This window comes from Chroicocephalus ridibundus, chromosome 2, assembly GCF_963924245.1.
Source record: "Chroicocephalus ridibundus chromosome 2, bChrRid1.1, whole genome shotgun sequence".
Classification (NCBI taxonomy): Eukaryota; Metazoa; Chordata; class Aves; order Charadriiformes; family Laridae; genus Chroicocephalus; species Chroicocephalus ridibundus.
Window position 1 is genome coordinate 96,889,092 of NC_086285.1, and position 20,571 is coordinate 96,909,662.

The 20,571-nt window shown below is 39.5% G+C and overlaps 1 protein-coding gene across 8 annotated transcripts in view; it reads left to right on the top strand.

Annotated features, from left to right (window-relative positions):
* Positions 1-20,571, top strand: part of FHOD3 (formin homology 2 domain containing 3) — a 400,221-nt gene that overhangs the window by 272,242 nt on the left and 107,408 nt on the right. For 5 of the 8 annotated variants that reach the window (XM_063326255.1, XM_063326256.1, XM_063326257.1 and 2 more), the window contains exons 9-10: positions 6,611-6,754; positions 9,144-9,382. In XM_063326255.1, coding sequence (XP_063182325.1) covers positions 6,611-6,754; positions 9,144-9,382 — 383 coding nt within the window. Of the gene's footprint in view, positions 1-6,610; positions 6,755-9,143; positions 9,383-11,184; positions 11,272-20,571 lie in introns of all 8 variants that reach the window. The other 3 variants (XR_010069969.1, XM_063326254.1, XM_063326253.1) reach the window with 1 other exon arrangement.

The window sequence follows — 20,571 nt, forward strand, 5'->3', positions numbered from 1 at the left end:
AGGAGACCTTATAGTGGCCGACCAGTATCTTAAGGGGGCCTACAAGAAAGCTGGTGAGGGGCTTTTTAGGATGTCAGGTAATGGTAGGACTAGAGGGAATGGATTAAAACTAGAGATGGGTCGATTCAGACTGGACGTTAGGAAGAAGTTCTTCACCGTGAGGGTGGTGAGGCACAGGAACAGGTTGCCCAGAGAAGTTGTGGATGCCCCATCCCTCGACGTGTTCAAGGCCAGGCTGGATGGGGCCCTGAGCAACCTGATCTAGTGGGAGGTGTCGCTGCCCATGGCAGGGGGGTTGGAAGTACATGATCTTTAAGGTCCCTTCCAACCCAAACCATTCTATGATTCTATGATAAGTACTGGTGAAAAGATCACATTCTCACAAAGGCTTGCATTGTGCACAATTTTCTAGTTCAGATCATTTAATTATTATTTTTTTTACTGGAAACCAAATAAGATTAATTTAACAGGTCTGCTTAAAAAAATGAGGTTACATTTTTTCTTCTTTGTTTATGTTTTCTGGTGTCCTGTATTACAGGTACTAGTTTTGCAGTAAAATCAAATGTTTTCCAAAGTATTCAGTTGTGCTATGAGGAGGCAGAAGGTGAAAGGCCTGTAAAAGTTAGAAATTTATTAGTGTAAATTCCTTAAAAATTAGCATCTAGTCCTAAACAAATCTCAGGGTGACTAAAATTAAAAATGGACCTTTTAAAGAGCACAGAAGATCAACATACTACTAGCAAATAAAATAACCATGTGGCTTATGATTATACTTAATAGGCCAGAATATTACAGAATATTATTATTATTATTCATTATATTCGGTTAAAGATCCTGAGTGTTGGTAGAGGTCATAAATCAGGCTGCCAGCTTACTGTGCTCATGGCTATATGTTTGGAACCGTGGGTTGCTTTGGGATTTTTGATAAAATAATTTCTTAATGGCAAAAGAGACACGAGAGGGACTGATGTCACTGTAATTTTACTTAGAGCCACCTTTGCTCCTGCTTACATGGTAGTAAGGATCCTCTTGACTTTAAAAGACCACCTTATCTTATTGATATACTCTTTCTGAAAGGCATCACCAGCTTTATATGCTTCTGTCTGTAGTTGCTATTAAAGCCGATGTGACTAGTTTTTAACATCTCCGTTTTACACCTCGTTGTTTCATGTACCAGTTCCTCTTTCTGAGATAATTCTCTTCATCATTTGCACAGTTGTAATCTACCTGGTGATTGACTTCTTCAGAAACATTTTTCTATGTTGGCTCTTTCATCATCCTGTAGTTGAGTCCTTTAGTCTGAGTTTTTCACTACATTTAAAGCTATTTTTAGGAGGAGGTAGTTCTTTAAAAGCGCACAAAAAGAAAAAGCGTCTCGCAGTCAAAGGACCAAGGCAGTTATGAAGATCAAGGAAGAGAGGAATCCCACAATGCCACACTTATAATTATAATCTGGCTTATGGACAGCTTTATGATGTTTTTAATCGGATTTTTTTCATGATTATAGAGAAAACAGCAAGCAGCATGTCACAGTTGTAATTTTTTTCCCCCGCAGAGAATACAAAGAAGGCTCAGATGGTTTCAGCTTCTCTAGATGAGGAAACGTCAAAGTTTTCAGTGCAGGCAAAGTCCTCATGAGGGATTTGTCTTAAGGAAGCATACTTCTTTCTCCATGTATACATTTACAGACTGCTTTCCTTCCTGCTCAGGAGCAGAAGACACATCTGCCCAGACACAGAATTGCTCCAGTCCTTTCATCCTCTCCCTCTCTTTTGTTAATGCTTAACCAATTTGCTTATGCTGACATTTCATTAACCCTCTCTTAAATTTGGGGGGATTTAGGCATAATGAATCTCTTAAATGAGATTGATCCCAATACAGATACTTCAGGTTATGTATAGTTTCAGTATAACCTTTGTTATGCTACTTTTGTTAGTTCCTAATATCGGTTAGATCTTATTTTGACCCTACATTCTTCACTTTTACTACTGAGGTATGGATAGATTAAAGCCTTTGTGTTTCTTTCATATATATTAAAAAAAAAACACCTACTTATCAAATGCAGAAAGAAAATTCTGTGTTACATTCAATTCACTTTTTATTTACTTGCTGTAAAACCTCTTCATTATTGGGATTACACTGGAAGCTTTGTAGTTGTAAGATTACTGTTGATTTTCTTTTTACCTGTATTTAATATTGCTTTTTCTTTCATAACATGCGATACATTTAAAAAAAAAAAGGTAGATAAAATAATTATGAGGTATATAAAAATTAATACATTTTGCTCTAGTTGGACTAAGCACTGTATTTTTTTTTTAGCAGGTCCAGTATAAGACTAGAATTTAAGCACCAGCTTCCAGGCCAGTGGTTACTGGTGGGAGCTTAGTGATGGACCACCCGCAAGTGGTCCGTCAGCTGTAGTCGAAAAAGTGCTGTTTCGGTCCAATATGGCATTAATACAGCAGCTGGCGCATTGATTTTTGGTCACCTGCCTTAAGAACATCACAACTGCCATGCTGGAACAATGATCATCTTACGTCCTGTGTCTGACGTTGGCCGCATGAGATGTTTTGGAAGAAGTTGCGGTTCTTGGGAAGATGCATACACGAGAGATGCTTCTTCCTATCCCAAAGCAACTGAAAACTTGGCTAATGCCCACAAGTGTGTTTATTTACCATCTAACGCTTTTCGCTGTTACATGTAAGGTTTTCATAATGTTTCTCTGGTGCCTGGGCCCTCTCGTGAAGCCCATTTTGTTGGATGGTTAGTAACCAGAGCAGCACTCCTATATTACTTGGACTTGCATATAAAGCATTGTACACTACACACATTTAGCTGGACTTTCTGTTGTCTGTACCTTCTCTGCACCACTGGTTCATACTGTGTTTTGTAGATGACAGAAGGCACCATACTTACTAGTTTTACTAGCTAGCATCATCCAGGGCTACACATTTTTAAAACTGAAAATAAAGAGAGCCTTTCAGTCTGAAGCTAGGCATAAGCTAGCACTAATTAATGTCAGGTTTTGTTTAGAAACATAACTGAGGATACATAGTGATAAGGATATTATGCTTTTACCAGTTGAGTATGTTGTCTAATAGTTTTTATCATCTAGGAAAACATTTGGGTGTTATACTCTCATAAGAGTCTTTTTTTTTTTTTTACCCCTGGTACTACTACATCAGTTTTCTTGTCTTTCTTTCCACTGGGACTGTCACAGTTAGCAGTAGGTAAAACATATTGTTTAGGCTTTTGTAAAAATATGGTTAAGAAGATATATCAAGCTCAATACACTCAGGGGTTTAGGTTTTAATTTATTTAGTTCACCATTCCAAAAGCAGCCACTTCAAAGGGAAGAACATAAAGCTGCATAGGCTTTCCCTCAAGGGCTTGACAGCAACTTGTAAAATCACACAACAAACAAATAAAAATCTTAATTCAGGGATGTTTCCTCAAACCAAAACTGGTTAGAGGCATAGGAACGAGTCTTGACGTTTATATTTGTGCTTCCTTTGTACACCTGAGTTCAAAACATAACAAAATACAGCAAGCAAGCCACAGAGTATGGTTTAAACATGCTTCTCCAAGTGGCTGAATTTTAACTCTCTAGGCAGGATTTCGTATTGTAAAGTTCAGTCTTCAGAGCAGGAGGAAATATTTGGGAATTGTATGTAAATTTTGATACCGCAGTGTCATTTTGAACTTCACCAGGTACTCAGGAAGGAGCAAGGACCTTGGAAGGTCCTACCCAGTTTCTGACCCCTGCTCTGCTGGTTGCAACTTCTGTTTCCTTTATAAAGCCACCAAGAAAACGGGGGCCCACTCTTGTTTTCTCATCTCACAAGCAAGAATTAATCAGTCACTTATGCAAGCACCTCACGTCCCTTGTGTTTAATTATTGCAAATATCTTTCTCCTGGGCTAAACTGAACTGACCTTGTTGTGACACCAGAGGTGCCCTTTTACCTCCCATTTCAGAATGTTAGAAAATGAATTTGATATACATTAGGCTCCGAAAATGGACCCATGAGTTTAATGACAAACCGTGCAAAGGAAAAATATTTGATTTCTATACTTGGGAGTTCAGTTGCCCAGTTCTGGCCAGTAGCATGCAGTGAAGATTAGATTTCCACTGCAGTATGATTTAAAATTATATTAACCAATAAAAGGCTGCTGACAGAAGCAGGGTTGCCAGTAAATGCTACCTTATGCTGGTATTTTCCCTGTCTAAAGCCTGCCAGACTTCAGATTTTTTAAAAAGCTATACTTGAAGACGGGTGATCTGCATTTCAACATTAAGACCGTATCCTGGTATTTTAAGAAGTAAACGCTCTGAAGATCTGTGCAGAAGATCTGACTGTTTGTCCACCCTTTTGCATGTAAGACATCACATCTTATTGTGCCTGGAGACACCCAGGTCAGCGTAGCTGCTGTCTACTTCTTTCATAAGCAAGAGAAAGTGTGATAGATATATTTTTCTGTTATAGTATTTCCATATCTGTGTTAAAGCTCCATTGAATTTATAGCGTGATAGCTTCATTTGCTGAATCCTCATATTTCTACTCAATGCTAGGTGTCAGTTTAGGAAAGAACAAAATGTGCATGGTATCTACTTTCACCACTGTTCAGGAAAATCTAGTTCCATGGTCTTCAGTGGGTTTTAAAAAGAGGCTTAAATACTGTCCTGGACAAAGACAAATTCTTAACTAGAACCTGAACGTATAACCCTGAGCTTCATACACCCTAACACTTCATTGGTGTTTGTACTGAGCATTCCTGTTGTGATGGACCTCACCAAAGATCAGACAGTAGTCCTGTAATGACCGAAGAAGAAGATACTGCTGTGTTTTGTTTAGTTTAAAAAAAAAAAAAATTAAATTTAAAGTTCCTCAGTGGTGCGCATTTTCCAGTGCCTCATTTCACAGGAAGGAGACGCTTTAACAGGGCAGGATATGCCAGCTCTCTCTTCCTCTCTTTTGTTAGTCACGTAATTCAAACCAATTTTTCTGAATGTAAAGCTTCTTGGTGTAGGGAGGCAGCCCAGAGCAGCTGCTCTCTTCTGCATTCTGCTGCTCAGAGCCACTTTGGAAAAGCCGTGCTCCGGGAAACCAGTATTCTCAGAGTCTAGCTCGTCCCATCCCGGGCATGAGAAGATGAAACTTGTTCTGGAGAGGGCCTGGTTTTCGCATGTGCTGTCTCTATCTCTTACTCTTCCTCTCCTCTACCGGGCGTATAGGTAAATTACTTCCCTAATTAAATAGGAGAGGGGGAACTGCTTCAGAGTAAGAATCTCTCTGGTGAGCTAATCCAGAATAACTGTGTTGCTTCCAGTCTGCACTCTCACATATTGTGCAGAAATGGCTCTGTACAGACTGATGCCTGCAACGAGGTGTATGTTGCTCGGCAAGTAGGTTGCGCAGTTTGTGCAGTAGTTTCTCAAGTTGCGCAGGACTGCACTCATTTTTCTGCACCACACATTGGGAGCAGTAAAAAAATCAGCACAAGGTGAGCAGAAATCAATGGCAAACCAGAATAATAGTGTTTTCTGTTGACTTTGTATATGTCTGCAGGACTCTGGTGGACCAAGTTCACTCGTGCTCATTGGACTAAGTTGTCCAATGTCCACGTCCTCTTCCCACGCGTCACTCTGCAGTAAAGCTGTGAGTGGCTTGATTTAATCCCTCTGGCTACGTACACTGCAGTGGCATGCTTTGGTATGCACGACATACTGCCGAAGACCACCTTCCTTTTCTCAGTTTTCTGAATCACCCAAAAAAATGGGAAATGACTGTGGTAAGAAAAGTGCTCTTGAACATCGAGCAAGAGGCAGAGAAAGCTCTGAACTCAAACAGTTCATTTTCAATAGCTGTTACTATTGGCATTCTTTATTTTCTGGTGTGCAAAAGCTCCTCTCCAGTGTCACTGCTAACAACTTACCCCATAAGCAGGAATTAGTAACTCTTCTTACATTTCATAGGAGTTAAGGAGTCGGCGTACCTTTAATAAGACTTTTCAAGTTGAAAGGGAGGAAGGGAGGAAAGGAGTCAATATCTCTGTAATATAAAACAATTTGTGCACTGGGAGGATGGCCTGCTGCAGGTGTTGAGGACAGTAGGCACATGGTGCAGGATATTTCCTGCTGTCCTGACATCACACAGCTGTGCATTGGACTTTTTCTTCTTAAGGCCAAATTCACAGGAATCAGTAGGAAATCAGCTTCACTGGTTTTAGCTAAACCATTTTTTTCTCTCTCCTCGCTTTTATCCCTGTGTTTGATGCTTTAACATTCTCTGTTCTTTAAATCTGTACTTGAATGAAGCCAGGAAGAATCCAACTGTGTATTTTAAAGACCCATATCTTCCATACTTTTTTGTATGAAATAACAACATTGATTTGTTTTGCCAATTATTCATTTTTCTGCACAGTGCACAGAGTTGTTTGTTAAAAGCTGTGCCACTTGTTTTTTATTTTCTAGCGGTGTCTCTAATCCCACATCATGGGTTTTACTTTATTGAAATCATACGTAGCACCACTTGCCACCCGCTTTTAAAAACCTTTGTTTAATTCTTTTCAAAACAAACAGATTTAAATGTTTTTCCTTTGATTCTTAGACGCTGTCGGGGTTGCCAGATCAAGACTCTTTCTACGACGTGGTGGACTGTCTGGAAGAGCTAGGCATTGAAGCTATTTCACAGAGACACTTGAACAAGAAAGGAACAGACTTGGACTTAGTTGAGCAATTTAACATTTATGAGGTAACATAACATGCCCTGTTTTATGCATCTTACAGCTCGTGCGAACTTCAAAGCCAAGAGGAGGGGGGGAATGTAACCTAGGTGAAATTTGGTTATCTATTTTATTTTAAAAGAAAAACATCTGGTTGCTAGAATTATTACTCACATTCGTCTGTGTGACCTGCTATAGTACATAGCTGCGTTCAATGCAAATGCGTTTCATACTACAGCTGGGGCGTACTCCAAGGCAAACCAGCACATTTACTAGCCTCCTTAGAGGCAGTTCTGCCTGCAATTAAAACTTTCTCAGACTGCTAGTTACACCTCCTGAAGTAAGTACAAGTTCTTTCCATATGCAAAAGTATTCAGCTCATGAAAAAGGTTCGGCTGAGCTCAGCTTCACAAATACCATTTGTTCTGCAGCTGAATACCCAGCAAGTCCTTGTTTACGAGTTTACACTGGACCAGATCCTATACAGTTTGCAGCAATAGACTAATGGGTGACTCCACATTCACCACCTAGGTATAAAATAACTACTTCTGGAGTATTTATATGTAAGGGTAGGATATCCAGTTTCTTAATAATTAGCCTCTTTTCAGACTTCAAGAAGTGTTGGAGCAGGGAGGTTTAGGCTGAAGTTAATGTAATGTAAATATGAATTCATGTTCTGGTGTGATGAAATGAAATTACTTTATCTCCATCTATGTCCAGCAACAGATTTGATAGATTTGATTCTCCATTTTCTTCGTCAACTCTATACCCATGTCACTTCACTAATTTTGGCAGAGTTAAATTTTATATACAGCAGTTTGCAGGAAGAGTCAGGCCAAAATAGAAACATGAGAATGAGAGGACTCCAAGTTCTTCTTTCTTTTTCTATTGTCAGATGCATCAGCTCATAAAATCCTTTTAAAAAGATGATCATTAATCTTAAAAGCAGGGGGTTTTGTGCATGCTGTACCTACTGAAAGACTTGATTGCAAAATTAGCAGTTGGCTTAGTTGGGTACCAGCTTTCTATTGATGACCAGATTAAATTTAGACATGCCTATGCACATTCTTTTTTTTTTTTTTTTCTGCCAACATTGTTCTGTATCTGAAAAATCTCTTCTCCCCCACTGAAAAAGGTTTTACACCCTAAGCAGGGATATCACACTTACCTCCTGCCTTTTTTTTGTTAAAGTTACTTCCGGTAAGGATTATCAGAATGACAAGACTAATAAAAACAAGAAGATACGCATTCTTCTGATCACCCATATCACCCTCTTCTGTACCTCTGCCTGTTTTAATGGATCTTTCTTATATAAAGATTACTTAAATGTTACGCTGCATTTCAGATGAGATCCACCAGTAACTTTGTTTGTTCTGCCTGTGATATCTCTCCTCATGTACCCTAAGGTAGAACTTGCTTTGTGTCTGTCAGAGGTACGTCATGTTGGCATGTCAACAGCGTGCTGCAGTTCAAGGTACTAGGTGCTGCACCCGTATTTTACTCCTCTACTGTTTCCAAATGGTGAGCTCTAAACCCATGTCAGAAGTTTCTGTCAAATGTCATTGTGGTCATGATATTCTCAACATCAATCTTTTCTGATATTATACATACGTTCTTCTGTATCGACAGTGCTTCTGAACTGGCAGGAAATACTGAGTATTCCACTGAAAGGCATACGTGAAAGTGGTTATGCTAACCTAAAAATTAAGAGGCTTAGAGGAGATGTGTGGTCTGCTTTTTTTCCTTTTAATCTGTTGTGGTACCAGTTTACAGAAATAGTTTTGTTTGTTAGTTTTTTTTTCTGTTGTTTGCTGTGCAGGGAGATCTGTAAAAATGGAGATTTTTAAGAGGAATGCAGTTACATATACATCTGCTGATCTTTTCCTTGGCTGGGGAGAAGTGATGGCAGTATTGTAAAATACTTTCTGAAGTAGTAGGTGGTAACTTCCACTCAATCATTACAGAAGTGTCATGTCTGAACATGAGGAAATGTTCAATCAGTCAATGCATGAGAGTTTTTTCTGTTGATTTCACTGGAGCCAAGACTTCACCAAGTATTTTGGAAGGAACTAAAGAGAGCTTGGTGTACAGCACAGCTCAGCTTTCTTGAAAATTAAGTCCTACGTTACAAAAAAAAAACAACAAAACAACAACAAAACCAAGCTAGGAGATATATAAATGTGTTGTTACAGGTCCTGTAGTGTTCTATGCAAGGTGTCAGTATATAATTCCATTATTAGAGCTGCTACACTGCACTAATGGATAGACAGCAACTTGCAGTGACAGCTATAGAAATGGAGTTAACTCATAGGAGTTAATCATGTTGAGATCAGTTCATTTTTAAAGCCTAGATGTGAAGACATGTGGTGCCTAAAGGAACCAGGTCGGAAACCTCATCCTTCTTTCTTTCTTTCTCAGCTGACCCTGAGACATGAGGATGGCGATGAGAGTGCTGACCCCCCTCCCAGTGGGCGCAAGGACCGGAGAAGGGCCAGTCTTGGTGCTAGTGAGCGAAGGGGGCTGGAGCGCCGCCGGAGCCGCAGGCACTCGGTACAGAACGTCAAAAGCACTTTATCAGCCCCTGCGAGTCCATGCAGTCAGTCGAACCCTAGCTTCATGCTGGGCCATGGACAGCGTGTTGAAGACCTCAGTGAGAGGTAAGTGCATAAGATGAGGAATAGTCCTTTCTTTTCCCCTATTACTTTCTGACGTGTTCATTGCACTTTATTATCTGCCAGACTTTTTTCCCTCTTTCCACTGAATTAAAAAAAAAAAAAAAGCATATTTAAAATTAAAACAAAAAAAAAAACCCAAAAAACAGCAAAAAGAAATTGTTTTATAGGTGACTTGATTTATCTACGAAGCTACGTTCCTTGGCACCATCTGCCTTAAGTAAATGGACCAAACCATATGAGGTAAAGCATTCGATATGGGAGCTAACCAAGGTTAATCTTATCCATTGACAGATTTTATATTCAATATAGTGACATAATAGAAGATTGTAACAAGGGCATAGTCACATTAATGCAGAGATATTTGTCCTGTATATGTGTCGTGGTTTAATCCCAGCCGGCAGCTAAGCACCGCAGGGCCACTCACTTGCTCCCCCCGCAGCAGGATAGGGGAAGAGAATCAGAAAGGTAAAAGTGAGAAAACTTGTGGGTTGAGATAAAAACAGTTTAATAATTGGAATATTATAATAATAATAATATCAATAATAATTTGTAATGAAAAGGAAAATAACAGAGAGCGAGAAATAAAACCCAAGAAAGAGAAGTGATGCAGATGAAAACAATTCCTCACTGCCAACTGACCAATGCCCAGCCAGTCTTCGAGCAGTGGCCCCCGCTGCCAGCCTCCCCCCAGTGTTATTGCTGAGCATGATGTCATGTGGTATGGAATATCCCGTTGGTTAGTTGGGGTCAGCTGTCCCAGCTGCATCCCCTCCCAACTCCTTGTGCACCCCCAGCCTACTCTCTGGTGGGGTGGTGTGAGGAGCAGAAGAGGCCATGACTCTGTGTAAGCACTGTCCAATACATCCCCATTAACCACCATCCCCCTTCCCATCAGCACAATATGTTACAGTTCTTCTTTTTTTGCCCTCCATTTGCCATCAGCATTCCAGCATAAATATTCTCCTTTGAGGCTATGCTGTAGTAGTGAATACATCTAATCTTTTATAATTAGTGAGAGATAATAACGACTAGTTGAGCAGCAGTCTTTAACACTGGAGTCAGTCAAAGCTAGTGTTGTTGCCCATCCCATAACCGTTGGCTGGGGCTGTGCATGCTTAAGAAAAAAAGGGAGCTGCAGATCCTCAGCGTGTCCGACTACCGCACAAGAGGGCTGGAATTAATTTTTCCAAAGTTAGATGTCTGATCAGCTTGCCTCCCTTTGATGTCAGTGGAGTGCAGCAAGCACTGGTAGGCCTTCCATTATCTAACGTATTCTACGTGCCTGAAATTTCAACCAAGATGAATCATGCTCTGAAACTGGCTGTTACTCTCTGTTGACTATAAAGGGAATCTGGCTCATTAGCTCAGGTGAAGATACATTCGGTGCAGATAGCGAAAGCTGGACACTGTCATCTCGTGGCTGAAGGTGTAATTTGCAAAACCAAAGCATGGTCCATGAAGAGCATATCTTGTGTTGATTATAACATGTGGGAGGTTCTTCAGGGGGTTTCTGTTGGTTAGCACTGGATGTGAACTTAGAGCCTTAAAATCTTGCGTTACATGAAAAGCAGCCCTTCTTGCAAAGCAAACTGAGTTGACTAAAGCTTAATGGCTTCAGGCAATATGAAAATACAAGACTCCAGCTAATTTGAACAGTAGCTGCATGTTGTATACCACCACATAGTGACTTTGGGGTTTTTTTTGTCATTTTTTTTCTTTCCTTCTTGCGTTTGGCAACACATTCATGCTTGTTTTCCATCACCTTCTATTGGCCGGGCCTTTAGTGAGCTGGAGGCTGAGCGCCCCATGGTCTTACAGGCTGATGATGAGGATGACAGTGCATTTGAGGCTGAGTTTAAAGCATCTTCAGTGTGAGTACACCTGGGGGCTTCAGCCGCTCTGCATGGGGTGCCTCGAGCATGATCTTGGGCCCTGCTTCATGGCTTAACCAACGTGATCGAGAATTGGTACCCATGGATGTACAGCAGATATTGTTGATTTGTTAAACTGCTTAACTTGGCTTAGAAATAAGGGGATGCTTCAACGCTACAAAAATTGGTGATTCTCTTACTGTAGTTAAACAAATACAAGTCCTGCAGGATGACAGCCACTATCAATACGCTTTCTTGCTATTAGTGATTGCTTACTAGCTTTATTTTGCAGTCTTCACTAATTCCTAATGAATTTGTGTTTGAGCTGATTTTTAGTATCAGGGCAGTAGAAATACGGCAGATTAGTTTCATAAGTTCTTTGAAATATTTTTTCACTAACATAGCATAATTCCAATGCTTACTATTCATATTTCAAGAATTAATTTCAATAATATTAATGATAATTATCTTCCTTTTCTGAAAAAAGTTATCCATTTCCACTCTACATACTCCTTGAAACTGACATAATTTAAAGCATAATTTAAGTTTAAATCCAAGAAAGAAGTCTTCATTTAAGCAATCAAATTTAATTACATGTTGTCCTTGGTATCTCCTCTAGGAAAATAATGAAATTCTCTTCAGCTCCATTTGGAATTTCTAACTTGCTCACCTGCCTATCTAAGGAAAGAGGCATTCAAGTATGAAAATACGTAACGCTGATCTTCTTGTAGTAGTTAAATAAAAATCCTCCCCTCCCACCCCCATCCTTCTCCAACCCTGTTAGCAAGCAAAGACAGGGAGTATTGCAGCTAGCAAGCTAGCAAAACAGGTTTTTTCCCATTGGACATTACAGACCATGGAATATTTGTTGGTACCTGACAATGCAAGTTCTATGCTCAGTGAAGTTCTCAAAGTTGCCATAACAAGAAGCTAGTCAACTGTTGGCTCTTCTATAAATCCCATTGGGTTTCTGGTAGACAAGCATTTCAGAAAAGCTGATTCTGTCCTTTCACATTTTGAGTCTCATCATCTACCCAAATCTGTACTTGTGGTAGGAAGAGGAAAACCAGCCTTCCTGTCTTATATCCCAGTGAGTCTCTCAGTTTTCAGTGAAATAGCCCAGATGAAATCAACAGTGTCTCTACACCTGATAGCTAAACTGGGACAAACAAAGTAAAAGCTTCATGGCTTTTACGCATTAACATTTAAACAGAAAAACAGTGAAGTTGAATGACTCGTGCAAAGTTCTTACATATTTATAAAATTTGAATTCACCTTAAGTAGAAAGAGGTTTTTCTTTCTGCATTGTTCCTACTGGAATCAAGTTTTCAAATTTGAGCATGTGGTTTCTGATGCAACATTATTTATTAGTTTGAAGGATTTTAATAGAGCATCATAGCTTTAGGCCTTGCTGCAAGCTATAATGAAATTTTAAAATAATATCTTAAAATATGATGCAGCCATCACCTGTATTTATCAAAAGAAATGCTTTTTGTGTCTCTTCTACTTCCATGATTAATGTTGTAGAGAGGAATTTGTGCAAATGGATAAAAATTACTTATCTCTCTAAACTGAAAGTAACATTTGTTCATCAAAGAAAGATCTGTCTTCTGCTAATACCCTTTTGGTTCATAATCCTAGTCCCTCTCGAGGAAGGAAAAATTTCACAGTAAGTTTTTGCAGTGCTGTATTTTCTAAAAAGTAGTCTGCAAAAGGGGTTTCTGTCTTTTTATTCCTTCACTACATATTCTTTACCAATAGGAAATATGTAGCAATATTAAGTATAATCTTATTGTGTTGCTGCTGCTGGTATCTAAGCTTTGTGTGTGGTTGCAGATGTCTATGTCTGGTTTTACACTGGATTAGCACCATGAAGTTCAGTGGAATTGCTTCTGATGGGATATGGTTAGAGATTAAAGTCACACTCTTACACTGTACTAAATTGTGTTTGGGGCAATATTCTTGGTTATTTTTGGACTTCACTACCAAAATCAGTAGAAGGTTCAAGTTCTTCCTCAGCATTCTCCTTCCCACAGTGTTCATGTTTCTTTTCTTTCTAACTCCGTCAGATGGTTTGGCAGTTACTTTGCTTTTGTTTACCACATCAAACAGGTTGTCCACAGTCATCTGCTTTGTGTCAACCGATAAGTCTTCCAAAAAGAGAAAACTCCATGGTGCCGGTAAAACAAAAAAAGACAATATTGGCCAAATTCTGTTCTGTCTCACAATGCTCTATATCCAGAAAAGCCGTCTGAAGTCAATGGAGTTGCTCTGATTTATGCCAGGCTAATTGAGAGCAGACTTTGGGTTTTGACCTGGGAAAAGTTGACCGTAAATGCTAAGGGCAACCAGAAGGAAAACTTGCAGGCCTTTTTCATCCATTTGGCAACCTTCTTCCGAACTAAATGTATTGCTTTTTCGCTTGTGGTTCAAAACAAATAAAAACCCAAATCTGCTTTGTGTTAAAATAGTTTTCATGGAGAGTGAAACCCAGGGTAACGTGCCTTTTACTAAATAAATAAATAAATAAGTTGATAACGACTACTAACTAAGAAAAGGTGAAGGCCAGTTTAAGGATATGTAGCTGCTGCAGGGTACTTTAAAATGCCAGTCCTGACCACCAGCAGGTATGCTTTGCTCAAAACTTCTCTCTTTTCCCATGGTGGCATAGAGCACCAAAAGACCTGGAGGGAACTTCAGTTCTGTTAACATTATGTTTTAAATGCTTCGCTGAGGGCACCTCCTAAGGTTTTCTGCCCTGGTCCAAATTGAGTGCTCTCAATCTGTGGTCTAGCGTGCTGTTTCTTAAGCGTTAGACTTTTAAATAAGTTCTTCCATGGGGTTTGTTTTTTTCTTTTTAAAGTAAAGCTAGCTTTTTCCAACCACACAATGGATAGAGTCAGGGAAGAATGTAAGGAGTGGCATGGAACTTGCACTAGATCAATATTTTATTGTATGCAGTGATTTCTGGCGATATAAGCATTAAAAAACAAATTGCTGTCTGTCTGTCTTTCAGTCTCGTCGTGTCTGGCTTTGAGGGAGTAGAAGGCAGGTAGTTTGGAAGTTCTCAGCGCTGTCTTGAGCGCTGAACAGGTGCTGTGCAAGAGCCCTATACATATAAACCAGAAACAAGTACTTCTCTGAGTTTTTCATATTAATTTGTTTCACATTTTGCTGTGTATTTCCCTTTCTTCAATCATAGAATCATAGAATGTGTTGGGTTGGAAGGGATCTTTAAAGGTCATCTAGTCCAACCCCCCTGCAGTAAGCAGGGACGTCTTCAACTAGATCAGATACTGCACAGCGACCTCCTCGTCTCTCTCCCTGAGTGTCCCATAAGAGCTGAGTCAGCCAGACATAGCAAATATACTCAAGGGAGCTTCTCTGGGATTTACACTGACGCCTCTTATCGACATTTGAATGAACGGCTCTGTCAAAGCTTTGTGCAGTTAGTTGCAATCAAAGACTGAGGTTTATAAAGTTGTGAATAGCTAGGATTGGGTATTTACCTTACTTTACTAGACTCTCTGCTTTCTTCTTTTTTGTAGCTTTGATTTGTTTTGTATCATCAAAAATCACAAAAGAATTGCTAGTATTGATCATGTAATGCTGTACACATTCACCTAGAGATAACGAGGCCTTGGTTAGGACTTGTCAGTATTCCTGTGTTTGAAACCTAACAAGCAGAAGAGCTGGCTTCCATTTTAAGAACTCATCAGAGCCTGCATCCTAATCAGTGATCGAAGCTGGATTTAACAAGCTGTCTTTGCCAGACCACAGGGCTAAAAAGGTATGAGGAAGAGCAACTGTTCAGGGTCACCTGAGGCTTCCAGATTTTTCAATCTGAAGAAATTTGGCCTTCAGGAGAACTGTATTGTTAAGGAAAAAGCAGTGCAGAGAGCATTATGTACCTATGAACTGTGCTTTTTTTAAGGTCCTCCCTGTAAGGCTGTTAGGACTCTTCCTCCGAGCAAAGAGTAGCACAGGGAATTCCAAAGTTTCCTGCAAATTTCTGGGCTAACTGGATACCATTGCACGGTGCACGCAGGGCTCAAGGACTTTCACACCCTTTACAACCCTAGGAGAAAAAAGCTGGAAAATTGTTGTCTAAATAAAGGAAAGCTGTGCTGAGAAGTCATAAGGATTTGTTTGTAAGAAAATACATGTTTCTGATGCTTGAGGATGGCTCAGATGCAGGAAGAGATCATGACGCTGTTTTGGTTTTACCAGAAAACAATGAACACAGCTGAGCCTCTGACGCTAGGCATTTTTTCTGCTTAACTTCGGATTCCTGACGAGTTTCTAACCAACAGCACAGAGCTTAGTTTGACTATTATGCACTATTAAATGATTATTCAAATTGCTTCATGTAGAGCCAGGCCTGCAGGGGTGGTTTGTCCAAAATACAGCTGAGACTTCTTTCTTCTTTTTTTTTTTTATTATGATTTTCTATGTTTCCAGACATCCTAAACCATAACTAATCTTTGATTTTTCTCTAGCATTTACTATGGCAAAATTCTAGTTTTTGTTATGATGTTTCAAGTTCTAGTGACTTTCCACTACGCTGTGTGAAATATTTTGGTTATGTGAATACTTATGGCTATAAATCAAACTGCTGGTTAGAGTGGTGGGTGGGGTTTATTTCATTTTATTTAGGATGGGTACTTGCCACATCTTTTAGAGTTGCTGTCTGTGGCAAATATGATGAATGGCATGGTAAGTATGAAACAGCAGAGCGGGGAGACTCAACATCAGCATTTAATGCAGGACTCAGGCTGTCATGCAGACCATTAAAGGCCTAGAAGAAAAAAGAAATTGATTTATTTTTATTGCTTCCATAGAAGGAAACAAATGTATTTTGTTCCTAGATGTTTGTCTCTGGTTCCTGTTTTCAGATATTTGAAACAACTGAGGGATGAATCTAGATAAAGCAAACATCTCCAGGATAAACGTGCAGCCACCTATCTGGGGATATGCCAAGGATCCTTTTAATACATACATGTATGTGGTCTGAGCTACCTGGCGTTGTTGGTGGCTTTGAAATAGAATGGCATATCATGAGTAATGGGGGAGATGTTAACTTTTCACAATTTGATTGGTATGGGCAAAAATGGAAATGGGTTGTAAAAGCAGTGGGTTTGTAAAGGAGATTTATGCATGAAATTAAAAGGCTTGGTAAGGTTGCATCTATTCATAGCATCGGACCGCTATTCGTCATTGGTAACAACATACAAAATCTGATCCGTTCAGGTGCTGCTATTTTAGTTTTGGGACAAGGAGGACACATTTATTTCTCTTGTGCAGGCAGGGTTATTTGAAGTATGAAGTCAAGCAGATTTGAAAGGGGGTGAATAAAAATGTAACATTTGTGATCTTACTCTCTGTAAGAATATCTTGGAAGTGCCTGTAAGCGATGCAGTAGGGGAAGAGACACGAGACAGGTTAAGAAAAGTCTTCTTTCAAACCCATATGAGGAACAAAAGACTCCGTTTATGTATAAATAGAGATTGACCTAGTAATGCATGGGTAATAAAAAAAATTTTTAAACTACAGCTTGATGAGTGTCTCATCTGCTGGTCCTATTACTGTCTCAGTTTGATACCCACACTTTTTATCTGAATTAAAATACCTCTGTGGAAATGTCAGCTTTTGTAGTAGGGGTACTGTTTGCTGTTTGTGGATCTTGCTGAAAGGAGGTGTTTTGTACTTCGTATACATGCAGAGTCCAGTTGACAGCACTGGACTTTGCTGTAAAAGCAGTGGTAGATTTTTTTCCTGTTTAAATTGTAGTAGGAATGAAGAAAGCACTGAGACTTAAATGAGACTACAGCTGCCTGGCAAATGAAAGCACAGCGTGACTGAGCCTATTTTTTTTAAATTTTCCACTGTGTATTTAGCTTTGGTGAATTACCTGAGGAAATGTAATGCCAAACCAGGATTTGAACACATTTCTCCAGAGGCCCGTGGTAGTGTCTTATGCACTGGCCTATATGTGCCTTAGAGGATTCACCTCCACAGCGTGTTCCCAGTATTTGTAAACACGATCCTCTGAGGCCAGGAAAGTTTTTTACACGTATGACGCGATGGGAGGAAAGAAAGACAGCAGTTTGGCAGGATGCCATTTCCAGATCCCTCCCTTTGAAGTAAGGGACAGTAACTGTGACCTCCAGGTGTCAACCAGTATGCAGTTCCAAGCTCTGAAAACACTGTTTCTTCTCTCTTTCTTTATGTGTTTCAGTATTCATTGCTCCTAAAGTCTCTCTACATCATGATTCTGTTTTTTTGCCTCTTCTGCACATACAGATGTAGAAACAGCAGTGCTGTTCAGTGATCAGAGTCGGGATTCTTGAAGTCTTTGCACAGCCTTGCCAGTATCTTAAGACTTGCTCTGCTTTGATGTGTCCTATATAAACCAACTGCAGCAATGAAAAAAAGCGTGGAGGCATTACCTAGGTATTATTTAGGTGTGAAAAGTTGTTACTGATAATATTTTAGAAGATAGAAGAAAATAACAGTAACCTGGAGATAAAGGACAGCATAATATGAAGTTACAGAGAACACACTTACTTTACATTATTTGTCATTTCCTCAACTTTTTTTCTGAACAGTTTGCTTTATTTAGGACAGAAATACGAGGATAATTTGCTTTTTGACCTTTGTAATTATTTCCCTTCTGTGCAGAAGGTGAACTTTTGAGGCTTCACAAGTAAGTTGTTACCTGTATCTTTTTGTGTATTTTCATCTTCACCTAATTGCACCAGCTGCAGCGGTCTATCACATGTAGCAGTGGAATGGAAATGAGCAGGGGGGTTAATAGGTGGGTTTCTTAGTGTTGTTTTTAATGGAGGAGGAAAGTATATCACCATATCTTTACACAGAGTAATAAATGATGAATTTAAATTAATTCCACTTTCGGCTTTCACGTAATAGACTAGTTGAATCTGTTCTGGCAGCAAAGATAGAAGAAAGGAAAAATAAGCAGAAGTGTACCAAGGCATTTATTTGTTCCACAAGGACTTAGGAATTTGGCAATGAATTGTGCTGTCTAACCTATGAAAGTGGAATTTCACTCATAAATTGAGGACAATGGCAAGCGATTGCGAAAGAAAATACATCCACTGTGACTTATAAAGATCGCTCCTTGATGGAACATTTTTCATTTTCTATTTGTTCACCTGTGAGGGGTTCAGAGACGCAGCTTTCCAAGTGCTGTGCAAGAGGTAAAACAGGTCAGAGGTTTGAAGGGGGGTGGGGAACAACCTTGAAAGAAAAATTTGAGATCAACTGTAGTATTTCATTTAGAATAATACTGTGGAATGGCTGACGGTGATCTTACTTCACTGAATGTTGCCTGTAGTCCTAGTCAGGAGCTGCTTTTCTGAAAGGCACTGAAAGTTTAAATGAAAGTAATTTAAAGCAGGGAAACTGAAAAGCACTTGACTTAATTATAAAGAGAAAGAGAGAGAGAACATTCCTCGTCGGTAATTAACTGCACATAGGGTGATTTTCAGAGAGTGTGGAAATAATGGCTAACAGCTTTACAATTGCCTAGTCCTTCTCTGGGTCGCTTCGTAACTCCAAGACCCCTTTTTTCACTGGAGTCCAGTGTTCGCATTTCTTGGGAATTTCTGTATAATTCTGTGGGTGTTCGCAAAAGACTCAGAAGTACACTTAGGGCCTTGTCTAATAACCTGCAAAATTAAAAAGTAAATATTTAGTAAGACGTTAGTAAAGGTTAAATGAGCTGTACAGAAATTGGAATCATATACCAAAAGGGAGATATTTTAATGTGCTGTTACCTCCTGTTACCTCATTAATTAGCTTCTACACCGAAACGTTGGTAGCCTAATGATGGCAAGACCATCCTTTTTCCTATTGTTCTGTATTCGAACAGTAGTGGTCAAATTCTTCCTGAATTAAAAGGGTTTAAAGCGTATATTACACTTTAAAAATTTGCGTCGATACCCGGCAGAGCAGAATGTGTTTCTGTGCTCATGCTTATTTTCTGACTTTGGTGGTGTGTTTTGTTTGGTTTTTTTTTTTCCTTTAGTGTAGCCTTTGATTTTTGTATTAGCTGTATCTTTGGGGCAGGGGTGGCACGAGGGGAGCGAGAAACTTGTGTTTCTGGGCTACAAGCAAGAACAAAGAAAGCCTGAGTTTCTTCAGGCTGAATTCATCAAAAGTCTATGAAGGGAAGAGTTTAGGGGGGAGCCCGGAAAGGGCAGCAGCTAGATAACCTTGCACAAACTGTTCAGCTCTAGGGACCAGTAGGATGGAGAGCATTTTTTTGGTGCTTTGAGTTCTTGTGGAGAGTCAGTGTCTTCAGAGTGGTGCCTTCGTTTCAAAGTCACGTAGCTGTGGCTAGGTTAGGTATGTGTCAGTTATGATGCTTAGCGTCCTACAGACTTTGCCCCTGCCTTCTGCTAAACTTGTAGATGAGTCCCTTGATTATAATTTCCTTTCCTCGGTCTGTATTTCTTAGTGTTTGTGTCTCTGCAACTTAGAGTAGCTATTTAATATCAGCAGGACTAGTATGATTGGCACTCTTTTTGTGGGTTTTGTGGTTGTTTTTTTTTTTTTAATTTACTTTTAAAAGGAGAAAGGTTATTCCATTAGTTCTAAACCCTTTGCCTAGATTTTGTTTTGATGCCCTTGTGGTTCTCTGTCCATAAAGTGCACTTTTGTAGTCTTTTTAAGCATGCACGTATTTTAGGGGGCTATAAATACTTTCACATCAAACTTTAGTTGAAACAACTGAGCAGAAACTGTGCCCTAGTAGATGCATGTTAGTTGCCGTGACTGATGATACACTTCATAGAGAATTGTGGGGGTTTTGGGGTTTTGTTTGTTTGTTTGGTGGGAGTGTTAACCTGTAGAAATAATCCATTTTAAAGATGAAAATAAACACAGTGATTGTTTTGAAATTTGTTTTTACTGCTATAAAGCTTTTGTTTAAATACTTCTAATGTGCTGTTATCACGGAACTGAAGTAACACAGCAATAGCCTTAAGGTTAGCTGAATGTATCTGATCCTTCAGCATTAGCTGAAGCCCTTCCTCCCTGCCTCAGAATAAATATTTGCCTTATGTCGAACAGGATAAGTTCCTCTGTGCTACTGAAAAGCATGCTAGGTTCTGCAACCTAGTTTAATTGAAAACCTCCCTATGTATCATTTTTCTTAATTTAATTCTACTATTGCATTGGCACCAAATTTGCATGTGTACGTGGGAGGGGAAGTGAACTTTTCCACATCATCCCTTCTCCATTGCACGCAGAAATGAACACATAACCCTGAAGGGT